At 44.6% G+C, this 27,182-nt stretch overlaps 1 protein-coding gene across 2 annotated transcripts in view; it reads right to left on the bottom strand.

Moving 5' to 3' along the window:
- The window catches only part of LOC130123478 (disco-interacting protein 2 homolog C), a 191,010-nt gene that overhangs the window by 109,072 nt on the left and 54,756 nt on the right, over nucleotides 1–27,182 (bottom strand). For both annotated transcript variants that reach the window (XM_056292647.1, XM_056292649.1), the window contains exons 5-8: nucleotides 25,951–26,100; nucleotides 15,962–16,081; nucleotides 15,072–15,269; nucleotides 526–617 (exon numbers count right to left, since the gene is read on the bottom strand). In XM_056292647.1, coding sequence (XP_056148622.1) covers nucleotides 526–617; nucleotides 15,072–15,269; nucleotides 15,962–16,081; nucleotides 25,951–26,100 — 560 coding nt within the window. The remainder of the gene's footprint in view (nucleotides 1–525; nucleotides 618–15,071; nucleotides 15,270–15,961; nucleotides 16,082–25,950; nucleotides 26,101–27,182) is intronic.

Raw genomic sequence — 27,182 nt, 5'->3', positions numbered from 1 at the left:
GGAAACCTGTTGTTTCTTAAGCAGAATTATCTCATTAAGTGTTTTGCACAGTGAACAAATGTGAAAGCAAGAAAAACAAAATATGGGAAGATTTGTTGTTTTAATATAATTTTTACACAACAACATGCCCCATGTTCTTTATCTTCTATTATATTAAGATCAGCTGTAGTTTGAATATGTTTGTATTGTTGGTTTAAATAAAGGTGGATTATAAAAAAAAGAAAGCCTCAAAAAAAAGAAAAGGAAATGACACTGGAGAACATGATGAAGTGACGGCACAAGATCGTCCTTCTTAATTACTGTCCATAAGAGGAGGATTGTGGGGAAAAAGGAGGTACTGACCTCATCCATTGCCCATATTGATTCTCATGTTGTTTGTTCTGTTTAACTGACAGACTTGTTACTACCTCTTTGTCAGTGATGGCTTGCCATTTTTCTCTCATTCACTCCCCCCCCCCGTCTCTCTCTCTTTCTCTCATTCTCGGTCTCACCATCCACCAGCACGTCCCTCTCCTCTGAACTCACCCGGTCTCCGGGTCTGACCAGAGGCTCCTGTTTCGTTCCCAATTTATGGAGGAGGTTGTAGGCCACCTTCACACTCCTGGACCACAGTTTACCTGTAAGAAGAACCAAAACCTCCGTTAAACACGTCTCTGTTCAGCCGCTAACCGTAAAATACCGCCTTTAGACAAGCTCACGACTCACCAAATCCCATCAAAGTCAGAACTTTGATGGGATAAATTCACTTACTAGGGATATGTATGATATCCCAAAGGACGAAAGTAATAACCAAGGTTGTGACTGAAATTACTTCATTCATTTTTTGGTAACTGGCAGTCATCAGCAGCCATTGGCCAATGATGAGGGCATGACACACAAAACAAGCTTGTACTGAAATGCACTTAAGTTTTTTTCCTACACCTATCTTTATTATATATATATATATATATATATATATATATATATAGCGAGAGTGTATGTTTGTATGTTCACTTAAAACTCCAGAAATACTCATTGTAGAACAAAAAGAAAGGTATCTTTAGAATCAGCACTTTCCAAGGATTGCATAGTTCTAAAAATATTTCAAAAACCAAGTATAAAATTTGATTTATTTGTGAAATGGAGTTTATTTTGCTCGCTCTGCTTATACACACACGTGTGTGTGTGTATATATATATATATATATATATATATATATATATATATACACTACCGTTCAAAAGTTTGGGATCACCCAAACAATTTCGTGTTTTCCATGAAAAGTCACACTTATTCACCACCATATGTTGTGAAATGAATAGAAAATAGAGTCAAGACATTGACAAGGTTAGAAATAATGATTTGTATTTGAAATAAGATTTTTTTTACATCAAACTTTGCTTTCGTCAAAGAATCCTCCATTTGCAGCAATTACAGCATTGCAGACCTTTGGCATTCTAGCTGTTAATTTGTTGAGGTAATTTGGAGAAATTGCACCCCACGCTTCCAGAAGCAGCTCCCACAAGTTGGATTGGTTGGATGGGCACTTCTTTGAGCAGATTGAGTTTCTGGAGCATCACATTTGTGGGGTCAATTAAACGCTCAAAATGGCCAGAAAAAGAGAACTTTCATCTGAAACTCGACAGTCTATTCTTGTTCTTAGAAATGAAGGCTATTCCATGCGAGAAATTGCTAAGAAATTGAAGATTTCCTACACCGGTGTGTACTACTCCCTTCAGAGGACAGCACAAACAGGCTCTAACAGGTACTATTTAATGAAGATGCCAGTTGGGGACCTGTGAGGCGTCTGTTTCTCAAACTAGAGACTCTAATGTACTTATCTTCTTGCTCAGTTGTGCAACGCGGCCTCCCACTTCTTTTTCTACTCTGGTTAGAGCCTGTTTGTGCTGTCCTCTGAAGGGAGTAGTACACACCGGTGTAGGAAATCTTCAATTTCTTAGCAATTTCTCGCATGGAATAGCCTTCATTTCTAAGAACAAGAATAGACTGTCGAGTTTCAGATGAAAGTTCTCTTTTTCTGGCCATTTTGAGCGTTTAATTGACCCCACAAATGTGATGCTCCAGAAACTCAATCTGCTCAAAGAAGTGCCCATCCAACCAATCCAACTTGTGGGAGCTGCTTCTGGAAGCGTGGGGTGCAATTTCTCCAGATTACCTCAACAAATTAACAGCTAGAATGCCAAAGGTCTGCAATGCTGTAATTGCTGCAAATGGAGGATTCTTTGACGAAAGCAAAGTTTGATGTAAAAAAAATCTTATTTCAAATACAAATCATTATTTCTAACCTTGTCAATGTCTTGACTCTATTTTCTATTCATTTCACAACATATGGTGGTGAATAAGTGTGACTTTTCATGGAAAACACAAAATTGTTTGGGTGATCCCAAACTTTTGAACGGTAGTGTATATATATATATATATATATATATATATATATATATATATATATATATTTATATAGCCCTTTGATGGCCTGGCGGCCTGTCCAGGGTGTCTCCCCGTCTGCCGCCCAATGACTGCTGGGATAGGCTCCAGCATCCCCGCAACCCTGACAGCAGGATAAGCGGTTTAGATAATGGATGGATACATACACACACGTGTGAATGCCTCAGCCCTATGATGGCCGGGCGGCCTGTCCAGTGTCTCCCCGCCTGCCGCTCAATAACTGCTGGGATAGGCTCCAGCATCCCACGACCCTGACCGGGATAAGCAGCTTCGATAATGGATGGATACATATATAGTTTTTATTGCATTTCTCAAGATAATTGTTCACCAAAAGTGCTACAGACCCCAGCTGCATGGAGAAAGGGATACAGTCAAGGGCCCATTTTGTAACATAAGGGCCCCCATATGCCAAACATTACAGTATTATCAGCATTTCACCCAAATTCAAAATAACTTCTAGCTTCCAATTATTCGTGGTGCGACTGATTTATCTTGCTTGCAGTGCCAGATGTATGAACCCTATGTATATGTTTGTGCATGGATAGCAGCCCTTACAGGGTGGCAGGCAAATCAAACGCACCTTGTGTATTAATTGGCAGAGCTTTCCATTGAAACTGTACACCCACCACAAGCCTGTTCATAGAAAGACAGGGCCGCGGCGCATCAAACGACACGGCCTGGAAGTCATATAGAATATCATACAGACCATCAGCAGGTCATTAAACAACTGAAATGTCTCATTTCTTTGAGTGACTGATTTGGTCAGTTTCTTATCTTAGGCACACACATAAATGCAGGGTAACTCGAACCTGCATTTTGAGTGAACCAACGCCGACCCCGTGACCTCCCTCCCTCGCTCTCTTTTTTTTTTTTAAACCAACAGAATCAGTTGCAGGCTCGCTGAAATCAGAGCAGGGAAAGGAGGGAAAAGAGATGAGAGGAAAAAGGTGTTCTCCTTCCTATTTACCTGTACAGGTAAACTATCAGAGGCCACGATCGAGTGAGGTTCATCGATGAAGTAACGCTCAACTATAGATGTTCCTTCATGGCTGTTCCCTCATTATGAATACACACGCACAAAAAAGATTAAAAAAATAAAAAATAATGACCGATCAGGCATGGATTCCAGATGTGTGTGTGTACATGTTTAGCTATCCTTGTGCGGACCAAATGTCCTCATTAGGATAGCAAAACCTGACAGCACCTACCTCGTGTGGACATTTCAGAGGTCCTCACAAGGAAAAGGGTCTATTTTAGGGTTGGGGCTTGGTTTTAGGGGTTACGGTTAGAATTAGGGTTAGGTTAAGGGTTAGGCATGTAGTTTGCGTGGTTAAGGGCTAGGAAATGAATGTAGCCAATGAGGGGTCCACACAAGGATAGTGAGACCAGACTGTGTGTGTGTGTGTTTGTCTTTGGGGAGGTAGGCGGTTAACAAATGGGTTTCAAAACAGCAGTTTTTATTTTTAAAAAAAACATGAGTTTGTGTGTCTGGGTTCTTTGAGAAGTATCAAATGACTTTGGGAATGCCAATGCAAGGTCGTTGGTATTCCTCTTCCACATCAACAGACATGAGGGGATGTTGGGGAGGGGGGAAAAACTGAAATCTGCCTAGCAACTGCTGACAAATTTGGAACATTTCCAGAGGTTTCTGATTGGCCGCCAAATAGGCTGAAATCTATGACATCACAGTGAGGTACGACGGAACGAAACACTCAACATCACTCATATTCTTAATCAAAATGTACTAATCAATTATTTACCCAACTGCATACACTAAAAAATTAAATCGAGTTTCAATTTTTTTTTAAAATAATTTTTGTGAAATGAATCTGACGGTACATACAGATGGAAGTTACCACTTCTGAAAGTCTTAAGCAAAATACTGTTAGGCGTTAGCAATGCTTATTCTAACATTTGTTTGTTTTAATTGCTCATCACACTTTTCAAATGGCGCCACTTTAATGTGAGAACGGAGTATGATGCGGAGTTTATTTGACCACTTTTCTGTCAATCTCAAACTAAATCCTCACTTAACAGAACTCAATGTATAATTGAAAAAATAAAAGAGCATGTTCATTCTTCATTATCTCTAAAATATACAGTGTCTGATTGCTAGTTTGTAAACCAAATGCATAGAAACAATATGAAATGGGCTTAACAGCGTATCCGTAATGTGGCATATTTCCAAGTAAAACAGGATATTATTTGATTGGATGGTGGAAAAAAATACACAGTGGCACAGTGGTTAGCGTGGTCGCCTCACAGCAAGAAGGTCCTGGGTTCGAGCCCCGGGGTAGTCCAACCTTAGGGGTCGTCCCGGGTCGTCCTCTGTGTGGAGTTTGCATGTTCTTCCCGTGTCTGCGTGGGTTTCCTTCGGGTGCTCCGGTTTCCTCTCACAGTCCAAAGACATGTTGGTCAGGTGAATCGGCCGTACTAGGTTGTCCCTAGGTGTGAATGTGTGTGTCGGCACTGTGATGGTCTGGCGGCCTGTCCAGGGTGTCTCCCCGCCTGCCACCCAATGACTGCTGGGACGGCTCCAGCATCCCCACGACCCTGAGAGCAGGATAAGCGGTTTGGATAATGGATGGATGGTGCAAAACATTTGCTGATTGGCTGGAATGCTGTTCACCCGCCTGCTTAGCCTTGGTAACACAATCACAAAAATTTGGCTGGCTTAGAGGAAGTTAAGCTGACTAGATTTTGATGTAAAATAAGTGAAAGAACAAAACAATTTTCATGATTTTTTTTGGAAGAGGCGCAGAATAAGACTGAGCTAACAAGGTAAAACAAAAAAAAGGAAAAAAAAGTCAATTTCCATTTCAAATTGTCTTTAAATGACCATTTATCCCTTGAGCAAAATGTAACTTGAAAGAGGACAGTATGCGCGATTTTTTCCAAACGTGTGTTTCTTGTGTTGGCAGGAACAGAGCCGTCCAGGCGGCGCCACGGCGGTGACCTCAGCTCTCTGAGTCATGCTGCACTGGCAGAGGAATGGCGAGCGACGTTCGGACCTGCTGCCAGAGAAATGACACAATCTGCACTGGCGACAGACCCAAAACTCACACAGCCGACCAGAACCGGCTGTCTGGTTGTCTGCCTGTTAGGACTGGTGGGAACATGAGGCGTTTACAATGAGCCAAGTGTCATCACATCTACCAACACATTTCTATAGATAACAGTAGAGCGCGCTTCCTGGTATTAGGAGCGCTGCTGAAGGACTAAATATAACATTTTGCCAATGTTACTATAACCTCAGTTTGATAATACTGATTATAGTTGTCGGTATTACTAACAAATATTATGAATATAAAATGGATCTTGAGAATAAAATGAAACTGTTCTATGTAACAGGGAGTGAAGAAGAGAGGTGAAGAAGAGAGTGCAGGCAGGGTGGAGTGGGTGGAGAAGAGTGTCAGGAGTGATTTGTGACAGAAGGGTACCAGCAAGAGTTAAAGGGAAGGTTTACAAGATGGTAGTGAGACCAGCTATGTTATATGGTTTGGAGACAGTGGCACTGATAAAAAGACAGGAAGTGGAGCTGGAGGTGGCAGAGTTGAAAATGCTAACATTTTCATAGGGAGTGACAAAGAAGGACAGGATTAGGAATGATTATATTAGAGGGACAGCTCAGGTTGGACGGTTTGGAGACAAAGCAAGAGAGGTAAGATTGAGATGGTTTGGACATGTGTGGAGGAGAGATGCTGGGTATATTGGGAGACAGATGCTGAATACGGAGCTCCCAGGGAAGAGAAGAGGAAGGCCAAAGAGGAGGTTTATGGATGTGGTGAGGGAGGACATGCAGGTGGCTGGTGTGACAGAGGAAGATGCAGAGGACAGGGAGAGATGGAAACGGATGATCCGCTGTGGCGACTCCTAACACGAGCAGCCGAAAGTAGTAGTAGATTATGAATATAAAATGAATGATGCTGCATCAGTTGGTATTTCATAATAATGGTAACATCTACAATTGCCATGAGAAATCTAAGCACCACACACTCTTTTCTGGCGTATCTGATCTGAATACATGAAAATTTCAAGCATTTTTTGTCTGTGTTCCTGTTCCACAACACTGACGTTGTGACACAGACATCGCAGTCTTTCTTTTCCCTTTCTTTCCCCTGGTGCAGGGATAGATGCTAATATTTTTAAGCACTGGCCCCATGGCCCACCAAGCCCCTAAATTTGGTAGCCAAAGTATATTTTTGGTGACCCAAATGTAAAAACCCAGAAAAGGCAATTTAACACAACTTAACACTGACACATCAACAAACGAAACGATATCAACAAAATGAAAATATATAACTATTTATTTAAATTGAAAACTCAAGTTCATTTGTAAACATACATACATATTCTCTCTCTTAGTTCAGTCTCTTTTTCGCACCCCCCCTCCATGCCTCTGCCTCATACACGCTCTCTCTCGTTCCCTCCATCCCTCCCAGCATTGTGCCTGTCAGTCATGTCTGCAATAAAAACATTACAAAAAGTAGTAGAAAACCTATAAGACATACGTCTAACTGTAGCCGAAATTGTCAAAATACATGGGCAGAATTAATATATTTTTTATAATTATTTAAATTGAAAGCATCCTTCTGCCTCATACTCTCTCGCTTGCTTGCTTCCTCCCTCCCAGCATTGTCCCGGCGTCAGTCATGAGTGCAATAAAAAACATTACAAAAAGCAGTAGAATTCTAATCCGCAAGAACCGAAATATAGCGGGCTTGGCACAGCTTCTCCAGTGTTGATTCCCAGATGTCATTGTAGATGTGGGGAATGAATCTACAGCAGTAAAGTTGCCGACAACAACGTTAACACCATTACCTATGAGCAACTAGCTGCAAAACAAACAGAAAATATGCTACACAAGCTAGCCAGCAATAGCCGACTGCTGATGAAGAGTAGCTAGCATTACATTATTTGTCCAATAAATTTAGGTAGCTGCTCTACTTGGTAGCATTACCACTACGTTAATTTGCAGCATATAAACCTAACCAGCTAGCTAGCTAACGAGATTAGAATTAAACCAACCCACCTTGCTGTGGCTTTGTCGTTTGCATATCCATGCACCATGTCCACGCCGTTCTTGATATGGAGTTCGATAAGCCCAGGGAAAGCACTGAATGCGATTTCGTTACGTACAGACAAGGCTCAATGTTTTCGGTTTTTATTTTTCAAAGCCATCCAGCATGCCGAATTTCGCCAAAAGAGGACACTGTTACATAACCTCACACAAAAAGGAACAACTTTTGGATCCGTGGAAACATAATATCCGGGTGAAAATCAGTTTAAACTGATCTGCTCTTTTTAAAAAAAATCTGGGTATTTTTCGGTGAAAATTGGTAGCAAAAACGCTGAGCCTTGCGTACAGAATAGTATGCGATGTTTAAAATTTTCAACCCTTTCTCCCGTTAACCACTCTCCATTTGACCTATTTGTCTCCCCCATGGGTGTATTGTATTTTCAGGCGATGTAACTGCAAGGTGTGCAACTGTGCACCTTAAGTGTCGTCCACTTCTTCCATGAATTGTGATGTGGCGTTTCCTGAAGGCATTGTTTCCGATGAAAAATGAGCTAGACTTCTCGGCTTGTTGAGGAAATCGGCGGCACACCGCAGTACGTTACGTCCTTAGATGTGTCGTATTCTAGCCACTTAAAACTCTTGCTTCCATTCACTCCTGAATTTTCGTTGCTGTTCCGTTTGTTCATAGTCACCTTTTGTTTTTCTGGTTCTTCTGTAGGGATCGTGTTCGCAGCTTGAGTAACGTTAGGCTTAGTAAACCCATACTTCAGCAGCCCCGACATATCAGCAGCTAGCTGGCGATGAGTAAAATTAAGTAATTGTTAGCTGTTTTCATAGAATGTTGACTTAAAAGACGTGAATGAATCGGGATATTTGTGGAACTGTGACGTTGCATTTGCGAAGGGCAGTGGGTTTTTAAAAATTTTTTTTATTAACCTTGACTTGGTGGCCACAGAGTAACTTTTTATGGCCACGGGCCATCGGGCCATGGTTAATGTCGAACCCTGTGGTGGTTGAACTCTGAACTAGTGGATATTCTTTCTGTGTATGTCAATGCTGAGATCTTCCACCACCGGCATCCACCGCCTCGGCGCAGGGCACCCGGTCCGGCAGTAACTGACGTGTGTAGTTCCCTAATCATGTGTGTATTATTGTGTAGAAGAATCCCATTTCGTTTTGTTTTTTCTTTCCATTTCCATTTTTCTACTTTTCTCACTCTAAGTTTTACTGGCTTACTCACAGCAGACCTTTTTTAATGGTTATTTGTTGCTGCATTTTGGTTAAAGTGATTGTAAGCAACCTACCAAGTTAATTCCTCAAGCAGGCAAACTTGCTCAAACCAATGAAATTCACTTTGATTACAGAGGAGACAAACACTGCAACCTCGAATAAGCAGACGTCAAGTTTATAGGGTGAAGAAGAAGAACTGCTGGAAATAGAACTACAATGTCGGTGTTTAAGAGTGTGTGTGTGTGTGTGTACATGCCACTTATCCATGTGGTGAAAATGTCAGCTACCCTGGCCCAGCCAGAGGGGATAATTCTTGCCTTCCTCTCAAAAAAAAACAACAAATTGGGTGTCCGGGTAGTGTAGAAGTCTATTCCGTTGCCTACCAACATGGGGATCGCCGGTTCGAATCCCCGTGTTACCTCCGGCTTGGTCAGGCGTCCCTACAGACACAATTGGCCGGGTCTGCGGGTGGGAAGCCGGATGTGGGTATGTGTCCTGGTCGCTGCACTAGCGCCTCCTCTGAAAGATCGGGGCGCCTGTTCGGGAAGGGGGGGCTGAAGGGAATAGCGTGATCGTCCCACGCGCTACGTCCCTCTGGTGAAACTCCTCACTGTCGGTGTCAGGTGAAAAGAAGCGGCTGGCGACGCCACATGTATCAGAGGAGGCATGTGGTATTCGGCAGTCCTCCCCGGTTCAGCAGAGGGGGTGCGGCGGTTACCGGGACGGCTCGGAAAATGGGGTATTTGGCCAAGTAGCTCAGAAAATAGGGTAATTAGACAAATACAATTGGAGAGAGAAAAAAAAAGAAGGGGGGGGGGGTTTAAAAAAAGAAGATGTTTATCAACAGATTTAAGCGAACAGGTTTGTCCCTAAGAGCTCTGCACTGCAGACCAAGGAGATCAAAAAGATCTAAACAAACCAAAGGAAAGCAGAAAACAGGACGAGTACATCACAAACTCCGAGAAACAGACTTTTCCTTGTTTGTGTGGGACTCTGTTTGCATGTTTGTGTTGAACCGCCTCAGCACTGAGCCATGTTTGTCGATTCAAACAGCTGACCCTTATGAGACGTAATTTCTTCCTAGAAATACTCGCTCTCTTTCAGACCCGCTGTGCTCGGAGACCAAGAGGAAGAGCAGCTGTGACTACAAATCCATCCTGACCAGCCCATTAGGCGAGGTCATCTGCAGTGCAGTGGCTCACAGAGGGGTGAAGAGAATACCTCATCGCCAATTCTGTCTGTTGTTCGGGGGACTCGAGCACTGAGGACGGCCTGACAGGAAGAAGCACAACAACCTTGTCCTTGCCGGTCGACATCAAAGAGACGACACCCGAGGAATAAAAGCTAAAACGCCTCGGAGAGAAGAGGGCGAGACGCACAAACAGAGATTGGGATGGAGATTGAGATTCGACACCGCAAACCGATTTTGCACACTGCAAGCACGCGCGTGCACAGACACACACGAGCGTGCGGGCACGCACACACACACACACACACACTAACGTGAAGTGCAAGTGCAGCCTCACCCGCCGTGTTGCCTCTCTGGTGGAGGCTCCTGAGTGCTGGCTGAAGACATTTCACAGTCCGGTAAGCACTCCTATCTACTCATTATCTGCTGCTAGCACTCCTCTTACAAGTCAGTGTGTTCTCTCTCTCTCTCTCTCACACACACACACACACACACACACACACACACAGCATGGCTTGTTGACGAAGGTCAGGGATAAAGTTATGTTTTAGGGCTGTGGGGTAGAGATGTGCCTGCATGTGCATGTAGCAGTATTTGTTTCGCTCGTTTGGTGTGTGTATGTGAGTGAGTGGGTGTGTGTGTTTATGTGAGTGAGTGTGTGTTTGTGTGTGTGTTTGTGTGTGTGTTCATGCTCACCAACCCAACGTACAGCAGGGAGAACCTGGCTCAAAATTCATTAAGACCGGAGAGGGGCAGAGCTCCTCATTCTGGATAAATCACTTCACGGCTTTACGCCGCTTGAACCCAAGGCCATTTCCTCTGCTGTCATCTGGAAGAGGAACAGCTCAAACCTGTGGCCTAAAGCTGTTGTTCAGAGGAGCTCATTGTCGCAGGGTTGAGGACTAAAATATGTATCATCAAACCTGGGGCTAGGGACACGTGTTGAGGGCTGTTTTCTGGTGTGCTTGTGAGCCTCATGGTCAGGCCGCATTGCAGGGAAGGTAAAAAAACCCAACAACAACACACACTTGGCTGACTTGGCTTAGTTGTTAGCTGAAGAACCTCCATTGACACGATCAAGGAGGTTGGCCTTACACCGAAGCCCAGGAGAAGCAGTCGACATCCTGCTCAAACCTTAACTGATGTTGACTACGCAGATGATCTTGCCCTTCTCGCTGACAACACTAAGCATGCTACATCGCTGTTGCAGTCTTGAAAAGGCAGCAAAACAAGTAGGCCTCTACATCAATGCTAGGAAAACTGAATTCATCAGCTATAACCGAGAAGAAATCATCTCATCAATGGTCACAACATCAAATCTGTCTCGGAATTCATTTACTTGGGAAGCAACATCGAATCCACTGAAAGAGATGTGAAGCTTCGAATTGGAAAGGCTTTGGGTGCCATTGAGGGACTTAACGTCATCTGGAAGTCCACGTTACCAGACAAACTGAAGCAGGAATTCTTTCGAGCAACAGGTCGCCCTGTTGGTTGCTGTGTCCTCCCAGGTCTTAGGGTCTATGTGGCATTTTTTGATGTTCGCTTGGATGTTATCCTTACACCTTTTCTTTTGACCTACGGGGCACGTTGTGCTGTGAGAAGCTAGGAGTATAGGACTTGTTTTGGAAGGCGAGAGTCAGGCATACGGATGACATGGCCAGTCCATCTCAGCTGGTGTTGGGCGATGGTGGCAGTGATAGAGGGAATGTTAGCCTCCTCCAGTACGCTGGTGCTGGAGCGTCTATCTTCCCAGGTGATCTTGAGGATTTTTCAGAGGCACCTCTGATGATGTGCCTCTAGTGCCTTCAGGTGCCTGCTGTATGTGGTCCAGGATTCTGGTCCATACAGTAGGGTGGGCAACACTACCGCTCTGTAGACCAGATTTTTCGTCCCGGCCTGGAGGTCGCGGTTTTCAAAGACCCTTTTTCTCAGTCTTGAGAAAACCCCACTGGCACAGCTGAGGCGGTTGTGTATTTCCTCATCAATGTTAGCTTTGGAGGATAGCAGGCTTCCGAGATACATAAAGTGGTCCACCTTTTCCAGTCTGGTTTTGTCAACAGAGATAGTTGGAGGTGGAGCAGGGTTATTTGTGTTGGGTGGTGGCTGGTAGAAGATCTGGGTCTTTTTTTATGTTAAGGGCCAGACCAAGCTGCTTGTATGCCTTGGCAAAAGCATCCAGAATGCACTGTAGGTCCTCTACTGAATGGGCCATGAGGGCATTGTCATCAGCATACTGCAGCTCCATGATAGATATGGTGGTGGTTCTGCTTTTATCTGTTGATGTTCAGGAGTTGTCTGTCGGTTCTGTACATGATTCTGAATCCTTGTGGCAGGTGTTTAGTCGTAAGATGGAGGATAGCAGAAATGAAAATGGAGAACAGGGTAGGAGCAATGACACAGCCTTGTTTGAATCCAGTGTGAACCCTGAAGGGTTCCATTTCATCTCCACTGCCACTGAGTACTGTGGCTGACATACTGTCATGCAGTAGTCTCAGTATCCGGATGTATTTGTCCGGGCAGCCAATTTTTGCCAGTACCAGCCAGAGAGCCTGACAGTTCACAGAATCAAAGGCTTTGGTGAGGTCTATGAAGGCCATGTATAGTGGTTGATTGATTTTGTTCCCGGCATTCTCGGTTGGCTGGTGACTTCCACCACATAAATACTGTATTGACTTTGCATAACAGTGGCATGGTGGCGCAGTGGTTAGCCTGGTCGCCTCACAGCAAGAAGGTTGAGCCCCGGGGTAGTCCAACCATGGGGGTCGTCCCAGGTCATCCTCTGTGTGGAGTTTGCATGTTCTCCCCATGTCTGCATGAGTTACCTCAGGGTACTCCAGTTTCCTCCCACAGTCCAAAGACATGTAGGTCAGGTGAACTGGCCATACTAAATTGTCCTGGGGGGGGGGGGGGCACATGTGTGCGTGTGTTGGCCCTGTGATGGCCAGACGGCCTGTCCAGGGAGCCTCCCCACCTGCCACCAAATGACTGCTGGAATAGGCTCCAGTATCCTCGTGACCCTGAGAGCTGGATAAGCGGTTTGAATAATGGATGGATGAATGGACTTTGCATAACTCGGTTTCAAGCCATCTGTAGAGTTTGCAGGGGTTTCCACTAGATCGAGAAAAGGCTAAAACTGAGTATAAAAGATTTTACATGAAGCTAGAATCTGATACCAAAAGTTATGAGTAACATGTCATCAATAAAAGCAAAATGGCCCGATTTACTCCATTTTTAGCCCATGGAAGGCTGAATTTCTTTTGATGGTGAAACTGTTTCCATCTCAATTATTTTGCCCATTGAGCCCAAACTAATGGTCTAAATCTGCACTATTCAGCAAAAGTAATGGATCAGATCAGTACTTGGTATTTGTTGACATTTAAGGATTTGGACTCAGAATCAGTAACGATGATATCAATGAATGCCTGGGTTTGTACCACAGTCCAAAGACATGCATTTAAGGTAAACTGGAGAGTCTAAATTCTCTGTAGATGTAAATGGCATGTGTGTGACAGTGTGTGTGTCCTGTCATGGACTGTTGAGTGTCCATGGTGTCCCCTTACTTTTCACCCAATGCATTTTGGGAAGCAACCCTGAACTGGATTAAGTGGATATAGATAATGGACGGATGGCTGAATGCCTTATAGTTTCTTGAGGGTCGGTTTTTGACCCAACAATGGGACCAATGATAGCTCACAGTTGTCAGCTAAGATAAAATTGCATCTCTGACTCTTAAGGACAACGTGTATCCCAAATTACTGTCCATGTTAAGTTGCCAATACTTTTCCAAAAGCCTGCCATGTAATTCCAACTTAAAACATTCTAGAGATGGGTGCAATTCTATTCATTAGTTAGCCTAATAGCCTGAAAAATTGGTTTCTGGTCCTTCTGGAGATACCTGCCGTGGGTTTTAAGAGCACATCCTGTGATTGAAATATCACAGGTTTAATTCTTCCCTTAGGCAATATGCTCATCTTCAACTGGGACATCCATTTCCAGTAGCTCATAATAAATATATATATATATATATATAAAAAGGAGATATAAAACTCTGACACACACCGTTACAGGGCAGGTTTCCTGGTGAGTGTCCTTGTCCACACTTTGCTAATGTGCTTAACCCCTCAGTCTGGCTGCCATTAGTGAAATGATGCAGAGGCAGCAGGAGTTCAACATTGTTTGCTGCTTCAGTTAATCAGCTTGGGAAAGCCTGTGTGGGCTGACGACGGATTTCTACAAATACACCATTTGCACTCATATGGAACAATAGTGCGTACATTACCATTTTTATATTCTGTTTCAGTTATAACTGAAATTTTACAAAAGCACGTTGAAATAAAGATTCTGGTCACATTCACATCATGTAGCCTATACCACATGTAGACTGACCCTTAAGGACTGAATTCTGCTCATCACATATTATTTGCTCTTTAGAAGGGGGTCAATCTTCATATGGTTTAGATAAGTTAGTTAATACTGATGATGTTATGTGCTTTATTTTGTGTTTTACATCACGGACTGAACAGCCCACAGTGCTGAAGCTCTGTGTCTTTTGTGTATTATGCCAATTTCAACATTAAAAAAAAAGTCACTTGATATGGAGTTGCAGGTGACAGAGACCCAGCTAGGTTCATTGTTGGGAGCTGTAGTGTTTTGATATGGGCAATGGAACATCAATTATATTCAAGAGCCCCAAACCGATTCATATAAAACATAGCATTCTTAAAATATGTAAATACTGTATTTTAAAACATAATTCTCCCTCTAAATTTAATTTATCTATGGATTGTTAACCGAGTATGTGTTTTCATCAATGTCATGAATCACATAGTCCTTCTGTCCCCACATTTCTATTTGGTATAATAATACATTAACATTCAACCCAGTTTCTCTACTGGAACAGTCGCTGGTTCAACAACTTCCTCCAGGGCCTCTTGAATGGTAATTATCTCAGATGGTAAAAACGTTGCTCATCCAGTTTTATCCTTCCTACGGTATCTGGAGATGTTTATCACTTCATTAACCCGGCTCATACAGTTAAACCTCTGAGGCATTTACACCAAGAAACATTCTTTTTAATCACCAACCAGCACCCTGTATGTTCTCTATCAATCGACTGATCAATCAGTCGATTGATCTATCGGTCTGTCTGTCTGTTGGTAAGTCCTCGAGTGCTTTTTACTTACGTACCATAGGTGAGCACATAAAGTGGTTTTCCATTGGTGTCCATGGTGGTGAGGCAGGGGGCTTTGGGGGAAATGGTGCCCCAGCGCTGCAGGGCCGCCTCCAGGGACGGGGGCCAGTTGGTGACCACCCCCAGCTGCTCCCCCTGCAGGGCCACCATCTGGGCCCCCTCGGCCTTGGGCAAGTTGGGGTCCGGCTGCTGGACTGGAGGTGGTGAAGAGATGGAGCAGGTCAAGGATGTCAAGATTTTTCCCATCAAAGGGCCTTTAGATGGTTTTCTTATCAACTTGTACTCCAAAAACAAGTATTTACAGGGATGTCAGGGGTCAAAGGTCAGCCACAGTGCCTGTTTATCTGCTATTTGCAACGTGTACAGGAGGCCCCTGTTTTATCCTAAACTCCTTTTATTTCTCTTGCATTGCATGCACAAAGATATAGTACATAAAGGACTAACCCTTACCAAGTAACGTGATGTTTCACACAAGCAACCCACCAAATCAAAATCTATTCTATTTTTACATATTTGCCCTTTCATTCTTCTGAAGAGCAGGCTATCTCCATATATATATATATACACACATATATATATATATATATATACAGCCCTACTTAGTTTCTCTATTGAAACACATTAGCAGCTGATGAGTGCGAGATGCACGAAACAGGCCTTTACTGCAATGTATTAAAATCTTTTTTCCTGTATCTGTGTTGATATTCTGCTCCTCATTAGTTGAGCACTCACAACACCATTGACAGTTTCGGGAAAAAAACGCTATATATATATATATATATATATATATATATATATATATATATATATATATATATATATATATATATATATATATATATATAAACCAGGTGCTTTGAAACAAGGGTGTGTGCCTCCTTCATACCTTCAAGAAGTTCTTCAAAGTCGTCAACAAAGAACTCTCTTAACGGAGGCCGTTTAGGTCTTTTCAAAGTGTTGACCAGCTGCTGGATTTTGGCTGATACCCTGCTACTGACAGGAACACCTGAGGAAGACACACACAGACACACACAGATTCAATATACCCCCTTACATCTGAGTTCTCAGCTCACAGAAGCTTGCAGCTGTAATTAAGCTTTCATGGCCAAATTCACACCTCCATGTTCATTAAGCATGACTCAGTGCTAGTTCTGAAATTATTAGTCGATTAAAGTCAATCAACAGAAAATTAATCGATTACAATTTTGGTTGTTGATTAATTGTTTGAGTCCTTCATCAAGTAAATATACCAAACCCTTGTTTGTTGCAGTTTCATCAAGGCTAAGACTAGCTACCTTCCTCTGATTTAAATAATTATGAAAACAATACTGAGTTTTTTTTTTTTTTTGTTTTTTGGCTGTTGGTCAGAGTAAGTAAACAATCTTAAGACGTCACTTTGGACTCTGGAAACTTAAGATGGACATTCATCAGTATTTTTGACTTACACAGGCAATGATAATTTATTTATGTAGCACATTTCATACAACAAGGCAATTCAAAGTGCTTTAAATAGGGGCATAAAATACATTAAAAAGGAGATACTGAACAATATAAAAATGTTACTAAGAAAAAAAAGATTTAATGAAATTAAACTTTGATGAAAATATAATAAACAGATTTAAAGTGATTATTTACTGAAATCCAGTGACGGACATTAGACTTTTTAACCTAGGCCGTCTGGGTAGTGTAGCGGTCTATTCCGTTGCCTATTAACACGGGGATCACTGGTTCGAATCCCAGTGTTTCCTCCGGCTTCGTAAGGCGGCCTTACAGACACAATTGGCCGTGGCTCCGAGTGGGAAGCCGGATGTGGGTATGTGTCCTGGTCGCTGCTGCACTGGCGCCTCTTCTGGTCAGTCGGGGCGCCTGTTCGGGAGCCAGGGGGGAATAGCGTGAGCCTCCCACGCAATACGTCCCCCTGGTGAAAGTCCACAGTCAGGTGAAAAGAAGCGGCTGGCGACTCCTCGTGGATTGGAGGAGACGTGGTAGTCTGCAGCCCTCCCCGGATCAGCAGAGGGGGTGGAGCAGAGCCCCGGACGGCTCAGAAAATAGGGCAATTGGCCGAGTACAATTGGGGAGAAAGGGGGGGGGGGGGTCTGGATTTAGATGAGCTCACACTTGGGTCAAGTCTGACTTCTTCAGGTGGGTTGTTCCAGTTGTGAGCTGCAGAACGACTGAACGCTGCCTCACTACCAGCAGAGCCTTAGACGACCTGCGAGCTCCGGAAGGTTCATATTCTCAAAGCAGGTCAGTAACTTTGTTCAGCCCTGAACCATTAAGAGGTTTATAAACAAGGATCGGTGTTTCAGATATAAACCTGTGATTCACTGGAAGCCAGTGAGGGTTCTGAGAACTGGATTTATGTGTTGAGTCTTGGTCCTTGTCAGGCTACAGCAGCGGTGTTCCGTGTGAGCAGCAGCTGTTTGATAGAAATACGACCAATAAAAAAGTCTAATCTACTGGAAATAAAGGCATGGATAAGTTTTTCCAAATCGTCTTTAGACACAAATCCTCTTGTTCTTGCTATGTCTTTAAGATGGTAGCAAGCCGACTTTGTTACTGCCTTTATGTGGCTATCAAAACTTTGTTCAGAGTCTACAGTTACAATAATAAAAATAATCATTAGTTGCAGCCCTACTTAGTGCCGTCATACCCATTCCCAAACGTTTTGGGGCCCTGTGATGGACTGCTGGCCTGTCCAGGGTGTCTCACCGCCTGCCGCCCAATGACTGCTGGGATAGCCTCCAGCATCCCGCTACCCTGAGTAGGATAAGTGGTTTGGATAATGGATGGATGGACGGATGGGTTGAATTTTAGAAACAAAACTGGTATGTGACCCCAAAACACAGGTACCAGCAACTCCTCCATCGCACACAATTTCTTCAACCCAGCCATCCCTGAGTGCTCCATTCACTTCATGGTGAAAAGAAAAGAGGACAAAGATCCTGTCTTGACATCCAGGCCTGGTCTGTACCCAGCCAAGTCTAGGCCTGGATGTCATTTTGAGCACGCTTGATTTATATGCCTTGGCGTGAAAGGCAGCCCAGGGAACATTTGGAAACCGCCAAGGACACAAGGAGGCGTTCAGTACACTGTCATGTCCTTCATGTCCATCAACACACAAGTCTTAAAGGTTACTGACCTTTAGTTCATCGCCCTTATCACGTAAACCCCAATGAACACACTGGCCTTTGTTTTATGGGCCTACCTTTGATGAGGCAGTATAACACACACACACACACACACACAAATACCTCCTCCTTTCAGTGTGAAGCGGCGCACAAACACACAAACACGTTCTCTCTCACCCTAACACACACTCCATTCTCACACTCAATCATTCCTACACCAGAATATTTGCACATAGCCTTGTTGCTCATTTATTGGACCTGATCAGTATTAATTTAATAATTAGTGTTGATAATTAGTTTAGTTGATTAATATTATAACCCAGCTACTGGGAATGCAAAAGCTAGTGCATTCTTAGTGCCGGTCCCATGCCCAGACAAATGGGGAGGGTTGCATCAGGAAGGGCATCTGGCATAAAACCTTTGCCAAATCAAATATGCGGATCATAAATCAGATTTCCATACCAGATTGGTCGAGGCCCAGGTTACCGCCAATGGTACTGTTGGCCAGCAGGGGGCCAGTGGAAACTATGCTACTGTTGGGCGAAGGAGAAGGAGAGGGGAAAGGCATGTCCAGAGGCAGCGGGAGAGGAGGAAGGGTAGGAGTGTGGCAGTGAGAGTCGGAACTTTGAATGTTGGCACTATGACTGGTAAAGGGAGAGAGCTGGCTGATATGATGGAGAGACGGGAGGTAGATATACTATGTGTGCAAGAGACCAGGTGGAAGGGGAGTAAGGCCAGAAACATCGGAGGTGGGTTCAAACTCTTCTACCATGGTGCGGATGGGAGGAGAAATGGGTTAAGGGTAATTCTGAAGGAAGAGTATGTCAAGAGTGTGTTGGAGGTGGAGAGTGTCACACAGAGGGATGAGTGTGAAGATGGAAATCAAATGCGTGATGATGAATGTTATCAGTGCATATGCCCCCGTAAGATGGTTGTGAGATGGAAGATGGAAGAGAAAGAAGAATTCTAGAGAGAGTTGGATGAAGGGGTGGAGAGTGTACGCAGGGAGAAGAGAGTGGTGATTGGAGCGGACTTCAAAGGGTATGTTGGTGAAGGACACTGAGATGATGAGGAGGTGATGGGTACGTATGGTGTCAAGGAGAGAAATGTAGAAGGACAGATGGTGGTGGATTTTGTAAAATGGGTGGAAATGGCTGTTGTGAATACGTATTTCAAGAAGAGGGAGGAACACTGGAGGACATATAAGAGTGGAGGATGGTGTACACAGGTGGACTATATCTTATGCAGGAGGTGCAATCTGAAAGGGACTGGAGACTGCAAGGTGGTGGCAGGGGAAAACGTTGCTAGGCAGCATCAGATGGTGGTCTGTAGGATGACTTAGAAGATCAAGAAGGGGAAGAGAGTGAAGGCAGAGCCAAGGATCAAATGGTGGAAGTTGAAGAAGGAAGACTGTTGTGTGGAGTTCAGGGAGGAGTTAAGTCAGGCACTGGGTGGTAGTGAAGAGTTGCCGGATGGCTGGGCAACCACTGCAGAAATAGTGAAGGAGACAGCTAGGAAGGCACTTGGTATGTCATCAGGACAGAGGAAGGAAGACAAGGAGACTTAGAGGTGGAATGAGGAAGTACAAAAAAATATACAGAGGAACAGGTTGGCAAAGAAGTGGGATAGTCAAGAGAGATGAAGAAAGTAGATAGAAGCACAAAGAGATGCGGCGTAATGTGAAGACAGAGGTAGTGAAGGCAAAGGAAAAGCCGTACGGCGAGTTGTATGAGAGGTTGGAAACTAAGGAAGGAGAAAAGGACTTGTACCGATTAGCTGGAAAGATGAAGTGAATTGGGAAGGATATGCAGCAGGTTAGGGTGATGAAGGATGGAAACGGATGATCCACTGTGGTGACCCCTAACGGGAACAGCCAAAAGTAGTAGAAGTATGCTGACAAGCCAGTAGAGTGTGTTGAGAAGTTGGAAGGAGTACTCTGAGGGGCTGATAAATGAAGAAAATAAGAAAGAAGGTTGGACGATGTGGGGATAGTAAATCAGGAAGTGTGGTGGATTAGCAAGGAGGACGTGAGGTCAGCTATGAAGAAGATGAAGAGTGGAAAAGTTGTTGGTCCAGATGACATACCTGAGGAGGCATGGAGGTATTTAGGAGAGATGGCTGTGGGGTTTTTAACTAGATTGTTTAACACAATCTTGGAAAGTGAGAGGATGCCTGAGAAGTGGAGAAGAAGCATACTGGTGCTGATTTTCAAGAACAAGAGCGATGTGCAGAACTGTAGCAGCTCCAGAGGTATAAAGTTGATCAGCCACAGCATGACGATATGGGAAAGAGTAATAGAAGCTAGGTCAAGAGGAGAGGTGATGATTAGCGAGCAGCAGTATGGTTTCATGCCACAAAAGAGCACCACAGATGTGATGTTAGCTTTGAGAATGTTGATGGAGAAGTATAGAGAAGGCCACAAGGAGTTATATTGTGTCTTTGTAGATTTAGAGAAAGGAGGTGTGGTATTGTATGAGGAGATCGGGAGTGGCAGAGAAGTATGTAAGAGTCATGCAGGATATGTATGAGGGGAGTGTGATAGTGGTGAAGTGTGCGATAGGAATGACGAATGGGTTAAAGGTGGAGGTGGGATTATATTAAGTATTGGCTCTGAGCCCTTTCTTGTTTGCAATGGTGATGGACAAGATCAGGCAGGAGTCTCCGTGGATTGTGATGTTTGCGGATGACATTGTGATCTGTAGTGCAAGTAGGGAGCAGGTTGAGGAGAGCCCGGAGAGGTGGAGATATGCACTGGAGATAGGAGGAATAAAAGTCAGTGGGAGCAAGATGGAATACATATGCATGAATGAGAGGGAGGACAGTGGAATGGTGAGGATGCAAAGAGTAGAGGTGACGAAGGTGGATGAATTTAAATACTTGAGGTCAACTATCCAAAATAACAGGGAGTGCCATAAAAGGTGAAGAAGAGAGTGCAGGCAGGGTGCAGTGGGTGGAGAAAAGTGTCATGAGTGATTTGTGACAGAAGGGTACCAGCAAGAGTTAAAGGGAAGGTTTACAAGATGGTAGTGAGACCAGCTATGTTATATGGTCTGGAGACAGTGGCACTGACGAAAAGACAGGAGGTGGAGCTGGAGGTGGCAGAGTTGAAGATGATAAGATTTTCAATGGGAGTGATGAAGAAGGACAGGATTAGGAACGAGTATATAAGAGGGACAGCTCAAGTTGGACGGTTTGGAGACAAAGCAAGAGAGGCAAGACTGAGATGGTTTGGACATGTGTGGAGGAGAGATGCTGGGTATATTGGGAGAAAGATGCCGAATATGGAGCTACCAGGCACGAGGAGAAGAGGAAGGCCAAAGAGGAGGTTTATGGATGTGGTGAAGGGGGACATGCAGGTGGCTGGCGTGACAAGAGGAAGATGTCAGGAAGAGATGGAAATGGATGATCCGCTGTGGCGCCCCCTAACGGGAGCAGCCGAAAGAAGAAGTGGTGTTGACTTTTAGTTAAGAGTGTTGATTATTTTAATAAATTGTTTTTTATTGGAAAAAGTTGCTGTCCTGCCTGCTTTTGCTACAATATTCACTGAAGCCATCTATATTAATGTATTACCTACCATTACAATACTAAGTCTATAACATTCATGAAACAACCAGGTTGATGGGAGTAGTGTAATGGTAATACATTATTAGTGCAATAAAATATTGGTTGATAATAACTTTATGAGACTGATTTGATTACCCTGTTGCACCCACAAACCTGATAACGTGTTGCCCTTTTTCTGAGCCTGCCTATCAGCAAGCTTTCAACACTTCCATCCAGCAGTAGTGTCAATCAAATCATCTGACGAACGCATTCATCTCATCTAATAGGATCTCTCTCCCGAGAACTGATCAAACACTAAAGCTGCCTAAACGGCATATTTACTCATCTCTGTGGGACCCATCTGAAAGAAATGCTAGGATCCCTTTCCATTCGTGGTTGTGTGCATGTGTGTGTGTGTGTGTGTTTTAGATGGGTCATAATCTTCAAAAAATAAGTGAGCCATCAAGAAAGAAAAAAGAAAACGAAAAAAAAATTGTTTTTGCAGTCACAGAGGCGGCAAACAGCAACTTTAAATGATAATGAAGTGAGAGAGTTTTCAGTTGCTCAGTCATGCAACACTCACACGACACCAACCTCAGTAAAAGCACATGGCACACAAATATGGCCACTAGCAGCTAAGCTAACTGCATGTGAGAGAGATTATGTATTTGACAGATGTTTTCTCCATGCTTGCTCGCCTTTTATACAACTCCAGAAGTATTTTCCCTCTTAACCTTAAAACCACAGCACGGAGGGGATTCATTCAATTTTATCCCGTTAAACACCTTCCATACTGGGAGCGGCCCAGTACAACCACAGCCTTTTACCGTTGGCCAATGAGAATGGCTTTGGGTGTTGTACCAAAACCTGTGATCAGCAAAAACTGGCACCTGTCCTTAAGAGCTTAACAAGTCCAACTCCTCCCACCTTCGGGTAAGTTTAGGTATGGGTTTGGTGCGGTTAAAGCTGCAATCCACAACTTTTCTTGCTATATTATCCATCTGACACATGATGATGATGATGTGGTGGTGGTGTTGGACAGACAGTCTTGTCTTCCAGTAGAACAGTGCTGTGATATAGTGGATGTAGGAGGCAGAGAGAAACAGACCTGTTGACAATGATTTTCTGGGACGAAAAACAAGGTATAGCAGCCATCGTGGCTGGTGTGCCACCAGCTCAGCAGTAAACAGTTCACACCCTTAGCTAGATTGGCTAGTGCTGGTTGTCTTTGTTGATTAGATTGCTTAGGTTTAGGCATCAGGAGTGAGATGGTTAGGCTAAGAATATCAGGGTCAGAGCTGATCACAGGAAGATTAGCATGCAGTAGGATGTCTTCGCAGAATGCAGGTGGGACATAAAATAATGCTACACACACACACAGACCTGCTAAATTGCAGGCGCACTGCTGCAACCAATGAAAACGTTTAGCTGTACCTGACAGAACTACATCAAACTATATGGGTACACCGGGTGGCAGTGGTTAGCGCGGTCGCCTCACAGCTAGGCGGTCCTGGGTTCAAGCCCCAGGGTAGCCTAACCTTGGGGGTCGTCCTCTGTGTGGAGTTTGCATGTTCTCCCCGTGTCTGCGTGGGTTTCCTCCGGGTGCTCTGGTTTCCTCCCACAGTCCCAAGACATGTAGGTCAGGTGAATTGGCCGTACTAAATTGCCCCTAGGTGTGTTATGTGTGTGTGTGTTGGCCCTTTGCTGCACTGGCAGCCTGTCCAGGGTGTCTCCCCACCTGCCGCCCAGTGACTGCTGGGATAGGCTCCAGTCCCCCGCGACCCTGAGAGCAGGATAAGCCTTTTGGATAATGGATGTTGTAGTTATATTAATCATCATAGCCACGTTAGCATCAGGAGACTGGAGGGTGTCTGGAGGGACTGGAGGGTTCTCCAGCCACACTTAAGAGAGGAAGTTGTGTATTTCGGCTTTAAGTTTAGGTAAGGGTTTGGTAAGCGTAGGGTAACAATCTGTCGTTGCAACGGCCATGAGGGGGCGCTTTTTTGTGTTCAGGAAAACCATACAGCCACAACTATCGGAAGTCACACACGGCTCTGGCTGCCTGACTGAAGACGAGACAGCGAAGACGGTTTCTCGTTCATTTTTTTACCAACCAGACTTTCTCGGCTAGTTGAGGGTTCCAAGTTCTGCACACGGACCTTAAGGCGATCTCTTTTCCACAGCTACTTTCTCATAGAAAACACACATACACACACACCCACACCCACACACACAAAGGGGATGTAATGACATCGATGGCTCACATATTAAACAGCATGGACAGGCCTGAGGGGGCTTAACAAACACACTGCACTCTGAGGATGGCGACACATCTTTAAATGCCGGACAAACAGACACACGACTCTGGCTTTTTCATTCAGAGCATCCGTACACAATGATGTTTGCATTAAGATCAAACAATTTATCACAAATATACATATACACGCACAAAAACTACTCCAAGTCACATACTCACCAAATACCAGTACTGCCTCTGTCTAGACAGGTTTCTGTTGACCTGCTTAACGCCCAGTCTGAAATGGCGAACTAAAGATAATGAGCACGGAAAACACGAGAATTTAGAAAAAATTCAAATATCGTGAAAAAGTTTATCCGCTCGCGTGAGGTGGTATTCAGACGATTCGACAAAGCAGTATCTCACAAACTTGAAATGGAAATATTTTTCGCATTTAACACCAGAACGACCGGGACTTCACTCCTACCTAAAACGACCACGGGTGGTCGACATGACTGCCGGTTTTTAAACTCTATATTCTGTCAAGATAAATACCCAGTTGAGATATTAATGCATTACATATGTTAGTATGTGTTAGGAAACTAACTGACACCAAAATTAACATTTTAATAACTTGAATAGTATTTTTAAACAATTTAAAATGGCCGCTGTCCAACTCCTGTAAATACTGCAGCGCCTCGGCGGTAGTCATGGTGCGTCTGTAACGGCGTCTCTAACCAGACATGTTGGACATAATCAAAAATCAAGTTTAGACTATTTCTCTGCACTGGAGGACGCTGGTGTGTTTCTAGGACAGAGCAACGAACTTCACGAAGGAAATGACGCCACTAACACACGTCATACATAGTCACATGACGCACACGATGACGCACAAATTACGAGCGGTCGTTTTGACCGCTCACGGTTGTTTTAGGTAGAGCTTATCATAACTTTTTTTGTGCAATTGATCTAAAACTCATTTTCTTTTCATTTATTTCTGATTTTTCCCTTTTTCTCCCAATTTAGTGGCCAATCAATCCCTATTTTAATTCAAACACCCACCCTCGTACTGCGTGCATTCGCCAACTGCATCTCTCCGGCCGGCAGTCTCAAAGGAGACGCCTCCCCACTTTCGTGACAAGGCGACTCCAGGCCGAGCCACTGTTTTTTCCAACACACCCAGAGACGCATTCATGTGACAAACACAAGCCGACTCCGCCCCCCTCCCGAAGACAGCGTTGCCAATATTGCTGCTTCATCGAGTCCGGCCATAGTCGGATCTAACGAGACCGGGGCGCGAACCCCCGTCCCCGGTGGGCAACTGCATCGACACAAAGCCGATGCTTAGACCGCTACACCACCGCGGACTCGATCTAAAACTCATTTAGATCGGCTCCGTGCTTCTCGGTTGGAACCGGCTCCCTCGGGCTCGATATGCAGGTGCCATGAGGGGTCATATTGCGTTTCATAAATCATAAAATGTTAAGCGGGCCGTTCTGAAGTTCAGGATCCACAGGACCTCTGTAAAATTATTGCGGACAACGACCTCCCATAAATCCCTGCAACGTGCCGCTGGGAAGTGAGGGGTTTGCATTGCATGCCCTCGCTGCATTCGATTAAACACTACCACGGATATTGTGGCACATGCAATAGAAGTCACCATGCCAACACTTATCAGGCCCGTGAGATCTGTTGCCGTATCCTGAGAGGACAAAAAACCCACAAACCCCCCTGCAACTGTTTTGTAGACTTAAAAAAAAAAAGCTTCTATTTTGTGCAAAACTGCAATGGAAACCCACCTGCTGTGTGTGTGTGTGTGTGTCTCTCGCTCTCTGAAACCACTCACAACCACAGTTTAACACACACCTCTTTCCACCATCACAAGCCTTGTCTACCCTCTCTTACACCTCTCAGTTGCCCCCTTTTCCGTCTGCCCCTCCTATTACACCCCTCACCCCAGCTCACCATCTCCGGTCTCCATCAGTTCTGCATTGCCGTACTTGGGCGTCTGTCTTAGGGCTGCGGTGCCGGGCCCCGGGGACCTCTCCACCTGGATCCCGTCAGCATTGGTGTCGGGGGTGAAGCCGGTGACATCTGGAGGGGCAGAGTGGTTCTCTGGTACATGAGAACACAAAAGAGAGCGAGGGCCGGGTTAGTATTACCCCCCACACTCCTCAAACAACCCCCCCCCCACAACACAGCACACTGCCACCAGGGATAGATTTTTTTAAGTCCCATGTTCTACTAGGGCTGGACAATATTGAATATTGTTTTGTTTTTGTTTTTTTTACTTTCCCCCCCTTTTTCTGCCCAATTACCCCACCGGCCAATTCCCACTCTTCCAAGCCGTCCCGGTCGCTGCTCCACCCCCTCTGCTGGTTGGAGGAGGGCTGCAGACTACCACATGCCTCCTCCCATACATGTGGAGTCACCAGCTGCTTCTTTTCACCTGGCGGTGAGGAATTTTGCCAAGGGGACGTAGCGCGTGACAGGATCACGCTATTCCCCCCAGTCCCCCCCCCCCGAACAGGCACCCCGACCGATCAGAGGAGGCGCTAGGGCAGAGACCAGGACACACCCACATCCGGCTTCCCTCCCGCAGACACGGCCAACTGTGCCTGTAGGGATGCCCGACCAAGCCGGAGGTAACACGGGGATTCCAACCGGCGATCCCCGTGTTGGTAGGCAACGGAATAGACCGCTATGCTACCCAGACGCTCCTACCTCCATATTGTTGATGTGGTGATATTTAGTGGATGACTTATCGGTGCTTCCATAAGATATGTACACAGCAGTAAATGATGGTGATGTGGATATGATGACCAAGCAGGTAGACGCTAATGTTCATGTCACTAAAACAGTGGAACAAGTTCAGAAAATGGTCTCGCTTTACTGTAATGCAGCCTGTAAGACCAGGGAATGGCAATATTTACATTATAGCCCCATATTAACAGAACCACAACCACACAACACATCCAGTCTCACATCACCACATATTGCCCAGCTCTATTTTCTACTCAACACCGATGTAGTCAATTGGTACATTTTTCACAGTCATCTGCCCTGTACTGCCCTGTACTTCATACTGGACATCTGCCCTGTACTGCCCTGTACTTAATACTGGACACCTGCCCTGTACTGCCCTGTACTTCATACTGGACATCTGCCCTGTACTGCCCTGTACTTCATACTGGACA

The sequence above is a fragment of the Lampris incognitus genome, chromosome 14 (genome assembly GCF_029633865.1).
Source record: "Lampris incognitus isolate fLamInc1 chromosome 14, fLamInc1.hap2, whole genome shotgun sequence".
Lineage (NCBI taxonomy): Eukaryota > Metazoa > Chordata > Actinopteri > Lampriformes > Lampridae > Lampris > Lampris incognitus.
The sequence above is the reverse complement of the archived record's forward strand: the minus strand, read 5'-3'. Positions and strand labels throughout refer to the sequence as shown.